This window comes from Limanda limanda, chromosome 1 (genome assembly GCF_963576545.1).
Source record: "Limanda limanda chromosome 1, fLimLim1.1, whole genome shotgun sequence".
Classification (NCBI taxonomy): Eukaryota; Metazoa; Chordata; class Actinopteri; order Pleuronectiformes; family Pleuronectidae; genus Limanda; species Limanda limanda.
In genome coordinates, this window is record NC_083636.1 from 7,891,193 (window position 1) to 7,906,454 (window position 15,262).

General features: G+C 42.1%; 1 protein-coding gene across 1 annotated transcript in view; it reads left to right on the forward strand.

Moving 5' to 3' along the window:
* Positions 1-2,959: 2,959 nt before the first annotated feature.
* The window catches only part of LOC133000556 (synapsin-3-like), an 84,133-nt gene continuing 71,830 nt past the window's right edge, over positions 2,960-15,262 (forward strand). Inside the window, 3 exon segments of the mRNA XM_061070505.1 lie at positions 2,960-3,107; positions 3,237-3,504; positions 12,569-12,626. Of these exon segments, the coding sequence (XP_060926488.1) occupies positions 2,960-3,107; positions 3,237-3,504; positions 12,569-12,626 (474 nt within the window).

A 15,262-nucleotide genomic window follows, 5' to 3' on the forward strand; every position in this document is an offset into this window, starting at 1 on the left:
AGCAGACAGCCCCTTATCTGTCCAATGGGCTCAAGTCGTGACAAAGAGGCCGAGCTGGCAATCAGAGACCCTGTGACTGTAATTGCTATTGTTGGCTTTTTCATCTTTATTCTGTCTGTTCTCCAGCAATTTTCTATGATTTGTCTTAAGCCCTGCTCGTATCTCTAAGTGATTTGTGGTGGTTGATGCATAGGCATAATTCCAGGGGGGAAGCCCCTTCACTCAGGGATAAGGTAGGCGGTGCAGCTTGGCTGCTGGAAGGCAAAACGATCTCCTGTTTTAGTGTTATTCTTTTTGACAACCAGCATCTGCCTCGCTGAATAGCTGCTGGGCAAAACACTGAATCCCAAAACTCAAGCTTTTAAGGATTACTCTCATAATATTCTGAGCTTTAACAACAAATACACTTTAAAGAGCAGAACCATGATTGAATTGGTTCGGTGCTGCCTTTGTGGTCATTAATGTCATTAATTCATTAATTAATTCATTTGTGCCTCAGAGCTCTGACACTGTTCAGAAGGTATTAAATCATCATTGAGCCTCAACTTTGCACTGAGTGAAGTGTTATGTCATTAGCATTAACACAAGCACCACAAAAGTTGTTTTAATCATCAGCTAAAAATAGTCTGCAATACATGATGCCACGTGCTTCTGAACCATTTTAGAGCAATTTTAATAATTCATAGTTTCTCACTAACTGTGGCTTAAATGGTTTAAATGTAATTTAGAAGGGGTCATTTGTTGTGACAAGTCCAAAAATAATTCACTTGACTTAGCAGTTCACCTGAAGTAGGGCTGGGCAATTAACCGAAAATGTATCAAAACCTACAAATATAGCCTCTCACTGAGAGCATTAAATATTCGTTCATTAATCGTATCATATCACCCAGCCCTGCCCTGTACCTTCTAATATTTAACAGGTAGCGAGAACAACGATTTCACATTCTAATGTTGCATGTGCAGGATGTATACACGTTCGCCACAACTGACAACAACTCAATGACGTCCTAATATGTCAGTGCTGTGTTTACAGGTTGTGTGGTCCACAAGTCCTGGTTTGATGACCCAGTGGAGCCGTGTTTAGCACCATAACGTTATAGAAGCGGCCCTGGACAGGGTGGAGAAGATTTAAGAGAACATTGAGAGATGGACTAACACATTGTTGGTTTTGGTCTTTTTTGTTGTTGTTGAGTTTCAGAGACATAAAGAAACTTCATTTGTTGATGCTGTTGAGCTCAATTCATACAAATACAGACAACCTAAGCACACCTCGTCACATAGTGAAATCGGAAATAAGTAGCAGAAACCTCTCAATAATATCCAGTCAGTGGTATTACAGATAATAAATACAGGGGCTACAGAGTTTATGCTCCATGGCCTCTGTTATGTAACCACAGACCACTGACGTCTTTCTGGAGCAAGGCAAGAAAATTCCCTTTTGGTAATCGCTGCAGTACTAAACTAAGAAATGTCACAGCGCTATTGCCAGAGCAGCTGTGATCAGTCATGCTACTTACAAGCTAACGCTGTACATCCTCTATGGAGCTCAGAAGTCAGATCCACAGATCCATCAGAGTTCAAGTAGACAGCAGCGACAACTTCATGCTAAGACTTCCCATTGGTGATTGCCCCACATCCTTTTCCTCCCGCTGTTGACGTGTTAGACCCTCCTCCCCCTTTAACTAGAAAAACCCACCTGCTCCCAACACCAGTCACCTCGGCCTGAGACGTGGCGCCTCAGTAACAAATGCACTTTCATCCCATCCAAGCTCCATTTACTATGAGAGTGGCCCCCTTGTAATCAGCTTTAAGGGCTTCTTTGCTTCATTGCAGTTTGATAGCTAATCTGTGTGAATGTCTCTTCTCCACCACGCTGGGTTCCATGTGTTATATAACTTGTTTCCTTTCTCCCACAGGGGTTCTGTCTGCCGTACGACCAAATGAGCTGTGAATCACTGTTCCAACTTTGCATCGTCACTGCTCTGTCACTGAGTTACTTGCCTTATGCAAATCAGGTTCTGAAAAAAAACCCAATTAATGTCACAGCAGGTTTTGTTTGGCATTTGCATCTGAATGTTTTCCAGGTCTCACTCTTTTCACCTCAGCTCCCACGTCTGCTAATTAGTGTGAGAACCAGGAAATGGAGAAGCATCACATTTGTTTTTCTGTTTTTATCAGTACAAAATTAATTTGTTTTACAAAATTCCACTCTGAGCAATATGCGAGTAATTGTGACAAAAATTAAAAACATTTTTATTTAGAATTCACAATCTAAACAGTTTTCACTTACTTGTAAAATTAATAGGTAGTAAACAGGCAGGCACCTGAACATTTACACATACAACAAATAACAAGCAACATTAGGAATTGTGTTGAGTCATATTTTAATCCTCTTGACTAATGTAAGCTTTTTTAAAGCTCTGTTTTGGTTTTCCACCTACTCCTGAATGAAAACGGTCTCTGTAGCTGCTACACTAAATGCTCCACATATGATCATAACTAATAGTTTGTCAGAGATGCTGTGTGATATGGGTTCAGGGGAAAATTCTTGTTTTTTCACCAAACAGCTTCCTGCTGTGGTGAATATCAGGTGTAATTAGAGCAGTGAAACTCAATTAAAAAAGTTGAACCTGTGGGTTTTATAAACCAAAACAAATAGCCGACAAGTGCTTAAACGCTCCTAAGAGCTGAGAGGAACTGTTGAGTAGTAATTTTCTGTGGGTTTATTACCACAAGAAACAGCTTTCACATAATGTAGACTTCTTTTCCCCATTGTCGAAAAATATTGATTTGTGCAGCTTAAGTATGACATATTTTTCATTAAAACAGAGTTGGGGTGAGATAAATCATCCGATATGAGCTGATTATGATGTTTTCCTTTCTTTTGTCTCCTGTGCAGGATTTCAGTCATTCTTCCCCCTCACCTCCTCTGGCCTGACAGACGCACCAGCCCGTCACCATGAACTATCTTCGCCGGCGCCTATCAGACAGCAGCTTTGTGGCCAACCTCCCCAATGGCTACATGATGGATCTGCAGAGACCGACTCCTCCTGGTTCATCCACTTCCACGCCGGCCTCCCCGGCCACAGAGAGGCGCCAGCCCCCGAGCATGCCAAGCCAGACCCAGGGCTCTGGCTCTGCTGCAGGCTCGGACTCGGGCTCGGGCACGGGCACAGGCACAGGCACAGGCACGGGCTCGGGCTCGGGCTCAGGCTCAGGCTCAGGCTCAGGCTCAGGCTCAAGCTCAGGCCCAGGCTCAGCCCCAGGCTCAGCCCCAGGCTCAAAATCAGGCTCAGCTCCAGGCCTGGGTGCAGGGGGCTTCCTCAGCTCCTTCTCCAGCGTGGTGAAGAGTGCTCAGATGGCCCAAAACGTTGCAGCTGCCGCAAAGGCCAAATCAGCGGCATCATCAGCCGAAGGTGCCGCTGCAGGAAACAGTCAGCCAGCCAAGCCTGTCATACGCAAGCCCAAGATCCTGCTGGTGATTGATGATCAACACACAGACTGGTGAGTGGAAGTTTCATGGGGTTAGCGTGTGTGGAGGTAGCTCGCTGAGCACATAATGATCAGTTTAATGCATGTTTTATAAACCCTGCTGCTCATATACCCCCAAAAATAACAAAAAGCTGTCTTATAAATTACTTGAATGATGCAGGATTTGTTTCACAGTACATGGTTCAACAGAAAAAGAACTGAACTGGGAGTTATTTTCCATCCATTTGCTCCAGTTCAGTTTGGCTCCAGTAAAAATGTCCACGATCACAGAGAGCCATGAGCATCTTAGTTCACCTTCTCTCTTCACCGACTGGTCATAACATCTCTTAGTATCTGTGTCTGGGAAATAAAAGATGACAGCTTGACCTTTGTTTGCAAAAGGTAAGGTAACAGAATAATTGAGCGCTTCTTTTCAGTCCTTTATCGCCGGGTTTTGTTTGAGTGAACCTGTGTGGAATATAGCTGCTTGGTAATGAAATAACAGGTTTGGTATCACCTTTAGCTTTTCAAAATGATGTTCTGCATATACATGTGTTTTAAGTACGTAGCAAGAGGGAGGAGGACATTAGCTTAGCTTTGGGCTGCTGCACACTGGAGGATTTTTAACCCGATTTCAATAACGTGGGAGACACAGACATGATGACAGATTGAACCGATTTGTAATCATATAATCTTCAGAACACACACACAGGACAAATAATTCAGAATGTCAGACCACACACTTGACATTTGTAGGAAATGATTTCACAGTGGCGATTCCAGAGAACTGAAATCTCACAGCACTTGCCTGATATTCTTCTTATTCAGTTTTTTTGTGTGGAACACACAGATGATTAAACATGACTTCAGAAAATGTGCATTTGTAATATTTTGAGGTTTGGTTGAGATATGTTTGAACTTAATTCACACAGAGAAATAACAAAAAACTACCACACCTCCTCAGACTGGAGCTAGTTTAGCCAAAGCAATTTTTAATTCAAAGTTTAGTTTCAGTTTCAAAAGGTGTGAGAGGTTGTATTGTTTGTAACAGACTTGTACGTCCTTGCCTTTAACCGAGTCAGACCACGGTTCTTTGTGCTGGAGTAAAAATTGTCATGGTAACAAGAGGAAGGTTCTTTGCTTCTGAGATGACAGAACAATAAATGAGCTTTAATGAGGAGAGATGACTCCATCTTTCACCAGCAGCACACACGTGTGAGAGGCTGATATCAGCTGCCTTTTGCTGCCGCTGAATTGATTTCTTGCGCTGCCCGTGTTTGTCTCACTGAATCGATAAACCACTCTTCCATTTCATGAATTGTTATTCTGTAGCCTGACATTTGCCGGTAAATCGTCCTCGCAGAAACTGTTATTAGCTATTTCTAGCGCTTTGAATTTATTTACTGAATTACTGGGGATCATTATGAACCGAAGCATCTGTATCTGCGGCTCAGTGGGGAGATTAGGCCTCGGTCTAAATATGATCACTAAATTAAAGCACCCCGCTGTCAGCCGTGTCAAAGCCACAGAAATTGCTCTAAATTTTCTGAAAAGCCTTGCGGCCTCTTTTCTTAAAGCCGGCTGGCTGAAATCCCAAATGGGCCCCGTTCCTCTTCACTTCCCGGTGTGCTGACATGATTCATCAGGGGATCATCCTCCCTCCGGAGCGTCCAGGCTCATTCAGACGCTGTGAGGGAGCGTCCTCACTCTTGAGAGAACAGCAGGGGTTGTTATTCACCCTAAACAAACTCAGTTACTCAAAAGAGAGAGTAATGGAGGCTTTGCTAAGTGAAGGGGTCGGTCGCTTTTTCAGCAAATGAACAAGAGGAAAAGTCCTTTTTGTGAAGCTGTTATGGTTGCAGCAGCAACACATGTACAATATAATGTAATACAGTGCAGCACCTCTGCAGTAAATCCTACCTTTCTGGACCTTTTAATGTGTTATGCCTTTCTTATGCCTCTACGCCGGCGACAGCCAGGGGCTTTAGGCTTTATTTCGGGTCGTCTGTTTGTTTGTCTGTCCATCCCTCTGTCCTTCTCAGTCATGTGAAGGCGATATCTCAAGAAGGAAGTTCACTTAAACTCTCTGATCCATTTGTGTGGCCAAAGATCAAGGTCACAGTGTCCTCACAAAACGTTTATTGGCCTTTGAACATGAGATCTCAAGTCTGCCTTGTATGAGTGTAAAAAAAAGAGAGATACAACTACGCAGCTGTAATTGTGTTTTTTCTGACTGGGACTAAAAGATCCTTATTTATTTCTATGGTCATTAATGATGTCATAGTTTGTGGCGCTTTTTTCTTGAATTGCAATATACCATCATTGATTACAATTATTTTGTTCAACTATAACTCACATAGGCTTCTTTCACACTAGAAACCTGTTCTCATATTTGTCTGAAGGGTGAAAGCTTCTCTTTGCTCACCTGAAGTCTGAGCAGGATTTGTGACGTCACAATTTATTATTTATTATTATATATATAAAAACATAAATGTATCGCATTTAAAAATAGTATATATCAAAGATCAGCTTGGGTTAGATTGGATTGGATTTGTTACTCAGACAGTTCCATATTTTGTCCACCGAGTGGCACTGTAGTTTAGTGAAAGCTTCACAGAGAAATGCGTGTCATCTCTCATCATGCTGTGTTTCTTCGGGAAGTGAAGGGCTGTGACCAGCAGATGGTGATGTCTGATAACCCCTGAGCTTTATCTGAGATACTGGTAGGGTTTGAGTGCACAGATTATCTGGAATCAGCAGCAGCTCCTCTCAGTTGAAGCCAGATGTTCTTTTACACTGAAATGATTCTTATAAAGAGTGGATGTTAATGTCAATCTCACTCAGTCCACATGTTTTAGTGGAGTTGCGCTGTGTCGATATTAGTGTAAATCTTCTCATTGGAAGAGAGTGAGTGAAACCAAACCGAGCCCTTCATCCTTCATCCAGAGAAAGCTCCACTTACCTTTGTTCAGTCTCATCAACCAACCTGGACTGTGTGACTTCAGGGACCTTGTCCTAAAGCTTTGCTGGAGCAAATGTGCCATTTAAACAATGGGCAACTGCAGCTTGTCAGTAATAATTAGCACTGGCATTGACATCATTTTGCCAATCAAGATCTCCCCTTTCAAACCTTAGATCATAGGACTTCAAACTGCGAGGGGGGCCTCCCTATAGAGTTGTGCAGGAGAGTTGAAGGTTCTGTGCAAAGGTAGTGATGGGAAGCAAAGCGATATGAGATGGATCCTTGTGGGTTCTCTGAAAACAATCCAAAGTTAATTATCTTACTTTGACACAGTTAGCAGTGGCTTTGACACATGGTCCATGAAGTCTGCTTAATTATTTAAAAGACGTTCTTACTGGGTCATAAGTTCCTTAAAATGTCAACACGCAGTCATGATACACATATTTTTTGATTTAGTGTGACTTACACTTTTCAAGGAATTGCTAATGTGCATCACAAACAAATGTCCAAAAATGCACTTAAATTTGAAGAAAAAGAAAAATGCTTCCTGTAAATCCAGAGCTTCCCTGAGAGTCATGACAAGTAATCCAAGGATCTGTGTCTATGCATTGCCAATCCCCCAAAATATTATAATAACAATAAACTTGAAGTTACAAGTGCTTCACAAGAGGCTAAAACAACAATAAAGGAGCAATGAAAATTGAGATATAAACCTTTAAATCCATCCAGAGATCAGATTATACATCATTTCACAGTTTGGGGGCATGGTGGTCTTTACTCACCTATCGGGTTCAGGAAACTAGAAGACAGACAGCTGATTAAAGATGGCGCACATTTTCATAGGGAGTTATTAAACCCTTGATATATAAAGGGGCTTGGGTAGTGTAAAGCTTAAAAAGTCATCAATAAAATCTTAGAATAAAATATTTAAAGAAACTAATTTCAGGAGGGAACTACTGCAGTGTAAGCCTTGCAGCTCAATTCCTGTCTCATGATCATTTTAAAATGCTCAAAAAGTGGCTCTTAATCCGAGTCGCTTCCCTGACGGTTAATTTGTATGACATAGGAATGTCACTGATACTCAGAGGCCACTTCAGAATCACAGGTCTGGTGTGAAAGAAGCAGCTAAACAGTTAATGCTCAGCCTCCTGAGACAAGTGCAACTTGTAAAAAAAGACCAAATATTTGGCTGCTGCTTTGGCAACGTGTCTGTGTCATGGTGTCGGCCTTTTCTGTCACCGTGTTTGCTTTAAGAACAATGTGAAACCTGCTTTTGGGACAATGGAGTCCGCTCACTGCTGTCGATTTAGGCACATTGGGAATTACAGTAGGTGGACTGTGCAATGCTTCTCTGGTGAAATCTCTGCGCAGGGCTGCTGAAAAGAAAAAGTTCAGATCAAAATCAAACCACCCTGACCAAAGTTGTCATTTATTTTATGGCCCTGTAGTGATTCCAGATGTAATCTTGTTTTTTATTTTTAAACCACTGGTTAAAGTCTTCCAGGAGTCAAACAGATGTGCTATGTTTTTCACATATTTCCATGAATCAAAACTGGGGTTCTGTCGCCCATCTGTAGTTACGGCTTTGACTGGAAGCCAACAGAATAGTTTCTATCTGGAGGACAAACTGATCAACAGCTTCAGCAATTTGTAATCGTCCACCAGGACATATTATCTGTCAGCGCCTAAAGAAAGAGGTTACATTTTTGTCATTCAGACATATGAACATGCATCAAAGCAGAAAGCGAGGAGGGTGTCCGTCCGTCTGTCCATCCCTGCTCGCCTCTGGGTTGAATTTCCTCCTGGGCATTCCAGCAGAGAGGCTGAGGTCTCTGCGGAAACGGTTCTCTGTCTTGACAGACTTGGCCTCCAGCAATGACTGATCCACAATAGCAGTACACAGCACTGAGGCAAAGACTCCGAGAGCATCACCGTCACCACCAACAATCCCTCCTTTTCTCTCCCTGTGTCCCTGTGTCTCGCTCTCTCCCTCGCTCTCAGGCTGACATGTGCGACGCTTTGCCAAGAAGCTGTCCATCTGTTTTGCGCCGTGTTCTGAAAGATATGAGCATCCGATTGCTCAACTCGGCCCTTCTGCGGCAACACGTTTAGTTCTACGTGTATGTCGGCAGTTCTGCGTGATCCTCTGCTCGCTCTGAGCCATTTGAAGAGGGTTTTAATTTCATGTTTAGTCTAAAGAAAAGGCAGGAAGCCCACACACTGCTGAACGTCTCAAGGGAAAAGAAGAGGTGGAACATCTTCTTGTGGCTTCGCGAAAGGGGCAAAAGTTCATGAGCTGCAAAGTGCCAAGATTGCACAAGCACTTTCTCAAAACTTACTTAAAAGGGAAAAACAGTTAAGTACATAATCAAGTGTAGTCCCCTTATGTCTCGCCATTTCTTTTGATCGTATCAGAGCGTTTCCTGATCCATAAACCATCACATCCCATAAATCTCTTGGCAGACTTTGCTGAGGCTGTAGGGATTGTGCTGGCCTGAATGTTTGATGGTCTAACAGGCTGTGAAAACCTCTTTTCAATGTCAGGATGGTTTTAATATTTGCAGAGCTTCACACTGACTGCCCCACGTCCTGCCCTCTCCTCACCAGCCAAGTTGACCTCATCCCTCACGGCCTGACCCCACAAACACGGACAATTCTGTTTGTTACAATGGTTCTAGCAAATTATTATTTGCTCTCAGCACTAAGCAATGTTTTACAATCTTGAAGTTCATTGTTTTTGTTTTATGAGCCGTGATTTAATTCACTTGTATGGCCACGGAAATATGAATTTAAACCATAGTGTGTGTGGAAGAGATGGGCAAAGCTCCATTTCCTCCATTTATCCAGAGAGCCAAACTATCCTGCCAGTAGGCTAGCGATTAGGGTGGGGGGGCTGCAATATCTAGGTCCCACTGATGCCCTCATCCAATCATGAGCCAGTCCCAGCTGTCAATCATGACATTCTCCCCGTATTTGAAGCATCAAATAACTGATTAAAAGTGGCCGAATACTCATTTAATAACAGAACTTATCGATGGACAATAACTTTCAGTTCAATTATAAACAAACTGTTTCCTAATACTTGAAACGATGTGTCCTTGATGGAAGAAAACTTTAACTAAACCAACACATGTAAAACTTTATTTTATATCTTTTGTAAATACTGCAGTATTATCATAACATCAATAATAGAGTGTATACAAATAGGAGTAGTTGGTTTTTGTCTCCATTTAGGACTCGTACACTTTCTATTAATGGTACAAAACAGGACATTTTCTCATGGTAAAAAAGGAATTCAGCTCCAAGGTGTTTATTTAGAGGGCGTGTGCACGACTGGGAGAAGGAAAGCCCGGACTTCTTTGCAGAGCTAAATGTTTATGTTGAAACACGTGTAAAGGGCTTGTTCAAACCAGAGGGCCCGGCAGCCTGTAAATTAGATTGATCACTTGGAGTGACGACATGTTTTGCAATATGTTGAAACGCATACCATTCATTTTTTGGGACAGTGAGCATGTGGGCCCCCGCCTCATGCTTCATGGTGGCGGCGACGGTGGTCCAGGGTGAGAGGGGGCACTGCCTGTCTAGTATGTAGGTCAGTCATGCCGAAGATTCACAGCTTCCAAAATTACAGAGAATGAGACGGCAAGGGACCCAAAACTTTTAAAGTCCAACAGCTGGGAGATGTTAACTTCACGATCCTCCTCAGTGACTGTAATGAATGATAATGAACGGACGTAAAAGGACAGATGTAGGGGGATGAAAAACAAATAGGCAGACATGGGGAAGACAAGCGCAGGAGAAAGGAGGCTTTGTTTGGTGAGTGGCTCTGAGGACAAACGCTGCAAAAGCAAAATGTGTTTAGTAGTGGGTAAGTTGAGAAGCACTCTCGATCCCCAAAACAGCGTGTCCCAGTAAACCGAAGGCCTCGAGCATGTCCTCAATCACACACAGCTCCAGCCTGAAGCCCTCAACAGATTGTTCACTGTCCCTCTCCTGTGAGGGGTGAGAGTTCAGTGCTTGTACAGCACTGGGACACAACTATAGCACTACAATGGCTTGAGAATGTGTGTTAGAGAAACTTCAGTACACAATTTAACACAGGTCTACAGCGTTTAGTTCTTATGTCACTGTCAAAATAACATGTTAGTCAAATCGGGTAAATATGTATCTGTTTTGGTGTTTCTCCAAAATACAACTTAATTTCAGCCCTTTACTCTGAAAGGTTCAGCTCAGTTAATACTATTGTAGAGCAATAGTTACAACCTTACATGTCGATAATGAATAAACAATCTCTGTGTTACTCTTGCAACTACCTAATAGAAGGTAGGAGCAGAACCTTGAGAACTTGGGAAAGCTTGAGTTTTTGGATCAAATCAAAGTATTATTGTCACTGTGAAAACAGTTGGTGTTTTCATGCTATTAATGGATGCAACACATTTTTACTTACAGCATGGTGGTCCACTACATTGTGAAAAAAAGGCTGCTCAAGGTTGACATTGTGGATGTGCCCGAATAAAGGGTTAGGACGGCCGTCATCTGATGATGTATCAGCCTCTGGAGGAAACAGACAATATTTGGGGACTTCTGGTGTTGACAGCGGATAGCTGGGCGAAGACTTGTCTTCTGTTTGCTCTACACAGTTAACAGTCTGACAAGTTTCTATAATCATGAAAGTCCAACCTTTCTCCTCACAAAACACCACTAGTTTTTGTAGGTGTCAAGAAATTGTGGCTTATCGCTAGTAACTTCTATCTGCATATGAATTTCAGTCAATGTGCTTTCTCTCTTTTGCCCTCCCAAAGACTTTTTACCTGCGGGCAACCAAAGCCTGCTCAAACGTGATTGGTCAAACTAGAAACGGAATCCAAAAGGCCCCAAGCTCCAAAATCTTGGTATCTTGCGATGTTGCTTCTGCACATTCACATGCAGAATCTGTTTGAAAATGAATATGCCATTAGTGCCTGTGCCAATGTGAAAGACATAAGGATGAAATTCAGACAGGACTGAAAGTTGGTGCCAGTTGGTTGGTCCACCGATTTAGTCCAGACAGTAATGTCTCACCCATTATTGAATAGATTGCAACATTCATGGTCACGGAATGAGCTGTAATAACTGTGGTGATGCTGTAAGCTCACTCTCTGAGCCGTTGTCAGGTCAGATGTTAAGTTTGTGCAACACTGGTTCACGACCAAAATCCTGTTAAACTAATGAGATTCCCAGCTGCACTTTGTGTTTACTGCTATTGAGCCAATGTTAGCCAACTTGCTGAATGCAGGTGGTGAACATGGTAAACAATGTATGTGGTAATATTCTAAAATTGTTGTACCGAAGAACAGCGGCTTCACAGCACTGCTAGACAATGTAATGGGAAATCCAGCCAGATTTTAACCAACCCAGGGGGGATAGCATACAATATCTTGGTTTGTCTCACAGACAAAATACAATGTATATAAAGTTGGATGATGTTGCTCCACTTCCTCTTACACAGCAGTAGTGATCGTGGTGTAAAGCCATGTAGCCCTGATGATAGACAAATTGACAATTTGGATCTAGAACATCTACTTAAAAATAAACACTGATATGAAATCCTAAATATCAAGGCAGCAGCTTCACCTTGAACACAAAACACATTTCAGAATAGGAGAAAATAAAAAAACTGAAAGACTGACCCTCGATCAGCAAGTTCCCTTTATTAAACGCACTTTATTTCACAAGCTATTCTTTGCCCAGGGATTCTGCTCACTCGAAGCCCTGCAAGGTCAGATTCTGTTATCATGGAAAATATGAGTCATTATTTTGTCCGTTAACAAGGTATTTTGGAAGGTCTGTTGAAATTTCAGCCCTCCTACTATCAAATAAACAAAAGGTTATTTTAAGGTTGTTTTGACTGTTGGGAGAGTTTGCAGCACATTCACTGGACTGTTTGTGCAGGGCAAGAATCCACATGTTGAAGTGCACGTATGATCCACCCAGAAATCTATGCATTCTCTATATACTACACTCTTTGAAACTGGATTTCCAATGTTTAAAATGACACATGTGCAGGACTCAACCTAAATTAAAGACTCTTAATCTGTATGAAAATCTCATTTCTTGGCTGTTCCTGAACGGTTTGTCTCTTTTTTTACAACGCAGGGCGAAGTATTTCAGAGGGAAGAAGCTGAATGGAGAATATGAGATCCGGGTGGAGCAGGTACAGTACATAAATTATTCTGTCTAATGAAATATTTGAATTAATACTTTAAAAGCTACAAACGTTTCCCGACATGTTTTAAGTGCTCTGCTTTCCTTTAGTTGAATAGTACTGTGAACTTCATAGGTTGGTCAGAAACCTTTCCTCAGGCTATACCTGCCACTGGCTTTCAACAAACACAATCAGGTCGAAATATAGATCGTAAATGAAGGTGACATGAAACATCTGGATCGCCATAAGGACCTCCTCCATATTAACTAATGGGACATGGACCAAACTAAGAAGTAGACAAGTTTGCTTTCAATTATGTATTTGACGCTATAAAAACAAGCGGATATGTAACTGACAGCTGAGACTGGCCCCGCAGTTGATCAAGTACGTGTTTTGGTGCGACCTCAGAACTGCAGCTCCACACCACGATCCCCACTGTGCAGCCTCTGGCTCCAAATTAACTGGGCTTCATTTTTGTAAAGTGGGAGGAAGTGGTGATGTGTCATCCATCTTACAATTTACAATTTTAAAAACTGTCCCAGTGAGATGAGGCTCCATGTGAAAACTAGACTGCAAGGAATTGAAAAGTGGCTACCCTGACCACTCTTATCCAATAAGCGTTTTGATACATCCTTTCAAAACTTTATTCAATTTATTCATATTTAATGCTAAACTAGACTAAGCTAATCGCAACCTGGATCTAGCTCTAACAGACGTGAGAGTATCAATCGCCTCATCTAACTCTCAGCAGGGAGCGAAGAACCATATTTCCCCAAATGTTTTAAAGTAGCTTGATTATAATTCTGCATAATTCAGCGTGCACACAAATATGTTTATAAGTCTAGACACGCAGTATTAACGGTGTGTAGATAACATCTAATTTACCTCAAGTAACTGGTGGGTCATACATCTGCAACCCATTGTTGAGACTGGAGCTGTCTTTGAAAAGGTTTTTTATGGGAGAAGGAAAGAGGGACCACAGAAAGTTGGACCGGTGATTTTACAGCCTCATTGGATCGACTCTCTACTGTTGTGGTCACATGCTCTCTCTGGGAGGGGTGGCAGCAGGAGTGAGTCCAGATTTTTCTATGAGATGTGATTTATCTTTGTATATTTTCTTTTTTATCTCGAGGTGTCACAGTTATTGAACCCCAATAAAAACTGTCAGAGTTAAAGAGGCCCCTGGAGCTGATGTTGTGGTGGACCATACGAGTCCCCCAGAGCTGTGCTAAAAGGCCCACTGACCTACTTACATCGTGTTGGCTCCTCCACTCTTTCCCACATGCCCTGCGCACTGACGCTAACAAGTCAGCTCGCTAATTGCCTACAGCAGCCAGACTCTTCATAGGATGTGTGTGCACCTCGCTGAGAGCCTGAGGAAGACGGAAACCCAATCTCTGTGGGAAAACATAGCAACATGCTGAGATGAACCCTTTTAGGGGATGACAATAAATGCAGAGAGGCCCGTTGCACTCTCTTCCACTCTCTTCAATCCCATTTTCTTTGCTGGCTTTGATACATCTCTACCCAGCAAATTTCAACGCAGACTTTTTATAGCAACCTGCACTGATTCGAGAAGAGGGCACTGACATTGAACTCACCACAATCTCGTAGTTATTCTTTCCTGCTACATGTTATGCTTTTTACATTTATGTTTTTTTCCCCATATCTTTTTTCAAGAGTGTGGTCTTTCAGTTTGAGGGCAGGACTTATTGATTTGTCATGCTTTCACTCAAAACGCTGCGCTTGCACTTGTATAGCCGCTGCTTGTGCTAAGATTTGCTCTTCCTGTCACTCAGATATTTTTTTTGTTTTCTAGTTTTCCTGCGCTCCAGCTTCAGCTCATCTCCTTGCACTGATGCTGCTTCTATGCGCGAATGAGACACTCTTCCCTAAGATCTCTCCTCTGCCCTCTGATTCTTTTCTTCCGCTCTTTGTGCTTTGCGCTCTTGTCTGTCAAAATTCCCATCAAATTCAAGATTCAAGATTCAAGATTTTTATTGTCAAATGAACAGAGATAACATGAAGTAGTCACTGTCAATGAAAGGCTTGGGTCACACACTCTCTTTAAGCAATGCTCAGTAATTTCAACCCAACAAAAAATAAAATAAAAATAGAAATAGTATAAAATAGAATAAAAAGAATAAACTAGAATAACAATAAAATAGAATATAAAAAATTTAAAATAGAAAATAAAATATATACATCTAAATATATATCTTACAGATGAATGTTCAATTTGTGCAGTAGTGCAAATATTCAAGTATGCTTGTTAATAGAATACCAGGTGTAGTGTTGACAAATGAGATTGTAGGCGTGAGTGCATTAATCTGGTCAAAGTTATTGCCCATACAGGACTTCTTTTGAAGGGGATGGACATTGAACTAACCTATGCAACCTGTCAACTATCATCTTCATGCAGTGTGCCATCTGAGGCGGCGCTCATAAGCCCCAAACCATCATAACTTTTCTCCGCAGTGCTTGCTGCCATATAAGGAACAATCTGTGGACTCACTGCAAGCATGTCGTGCTGCAGTGAGGAGGGAGGCCTGATGCCAGTGTGTAAGACAGAGAGAGAGAGAGCGAGAGAAGCTTTGATTCTCAGATGTGATAATTCTTTGAGGCGGCCCTGCCACCTCTACCTC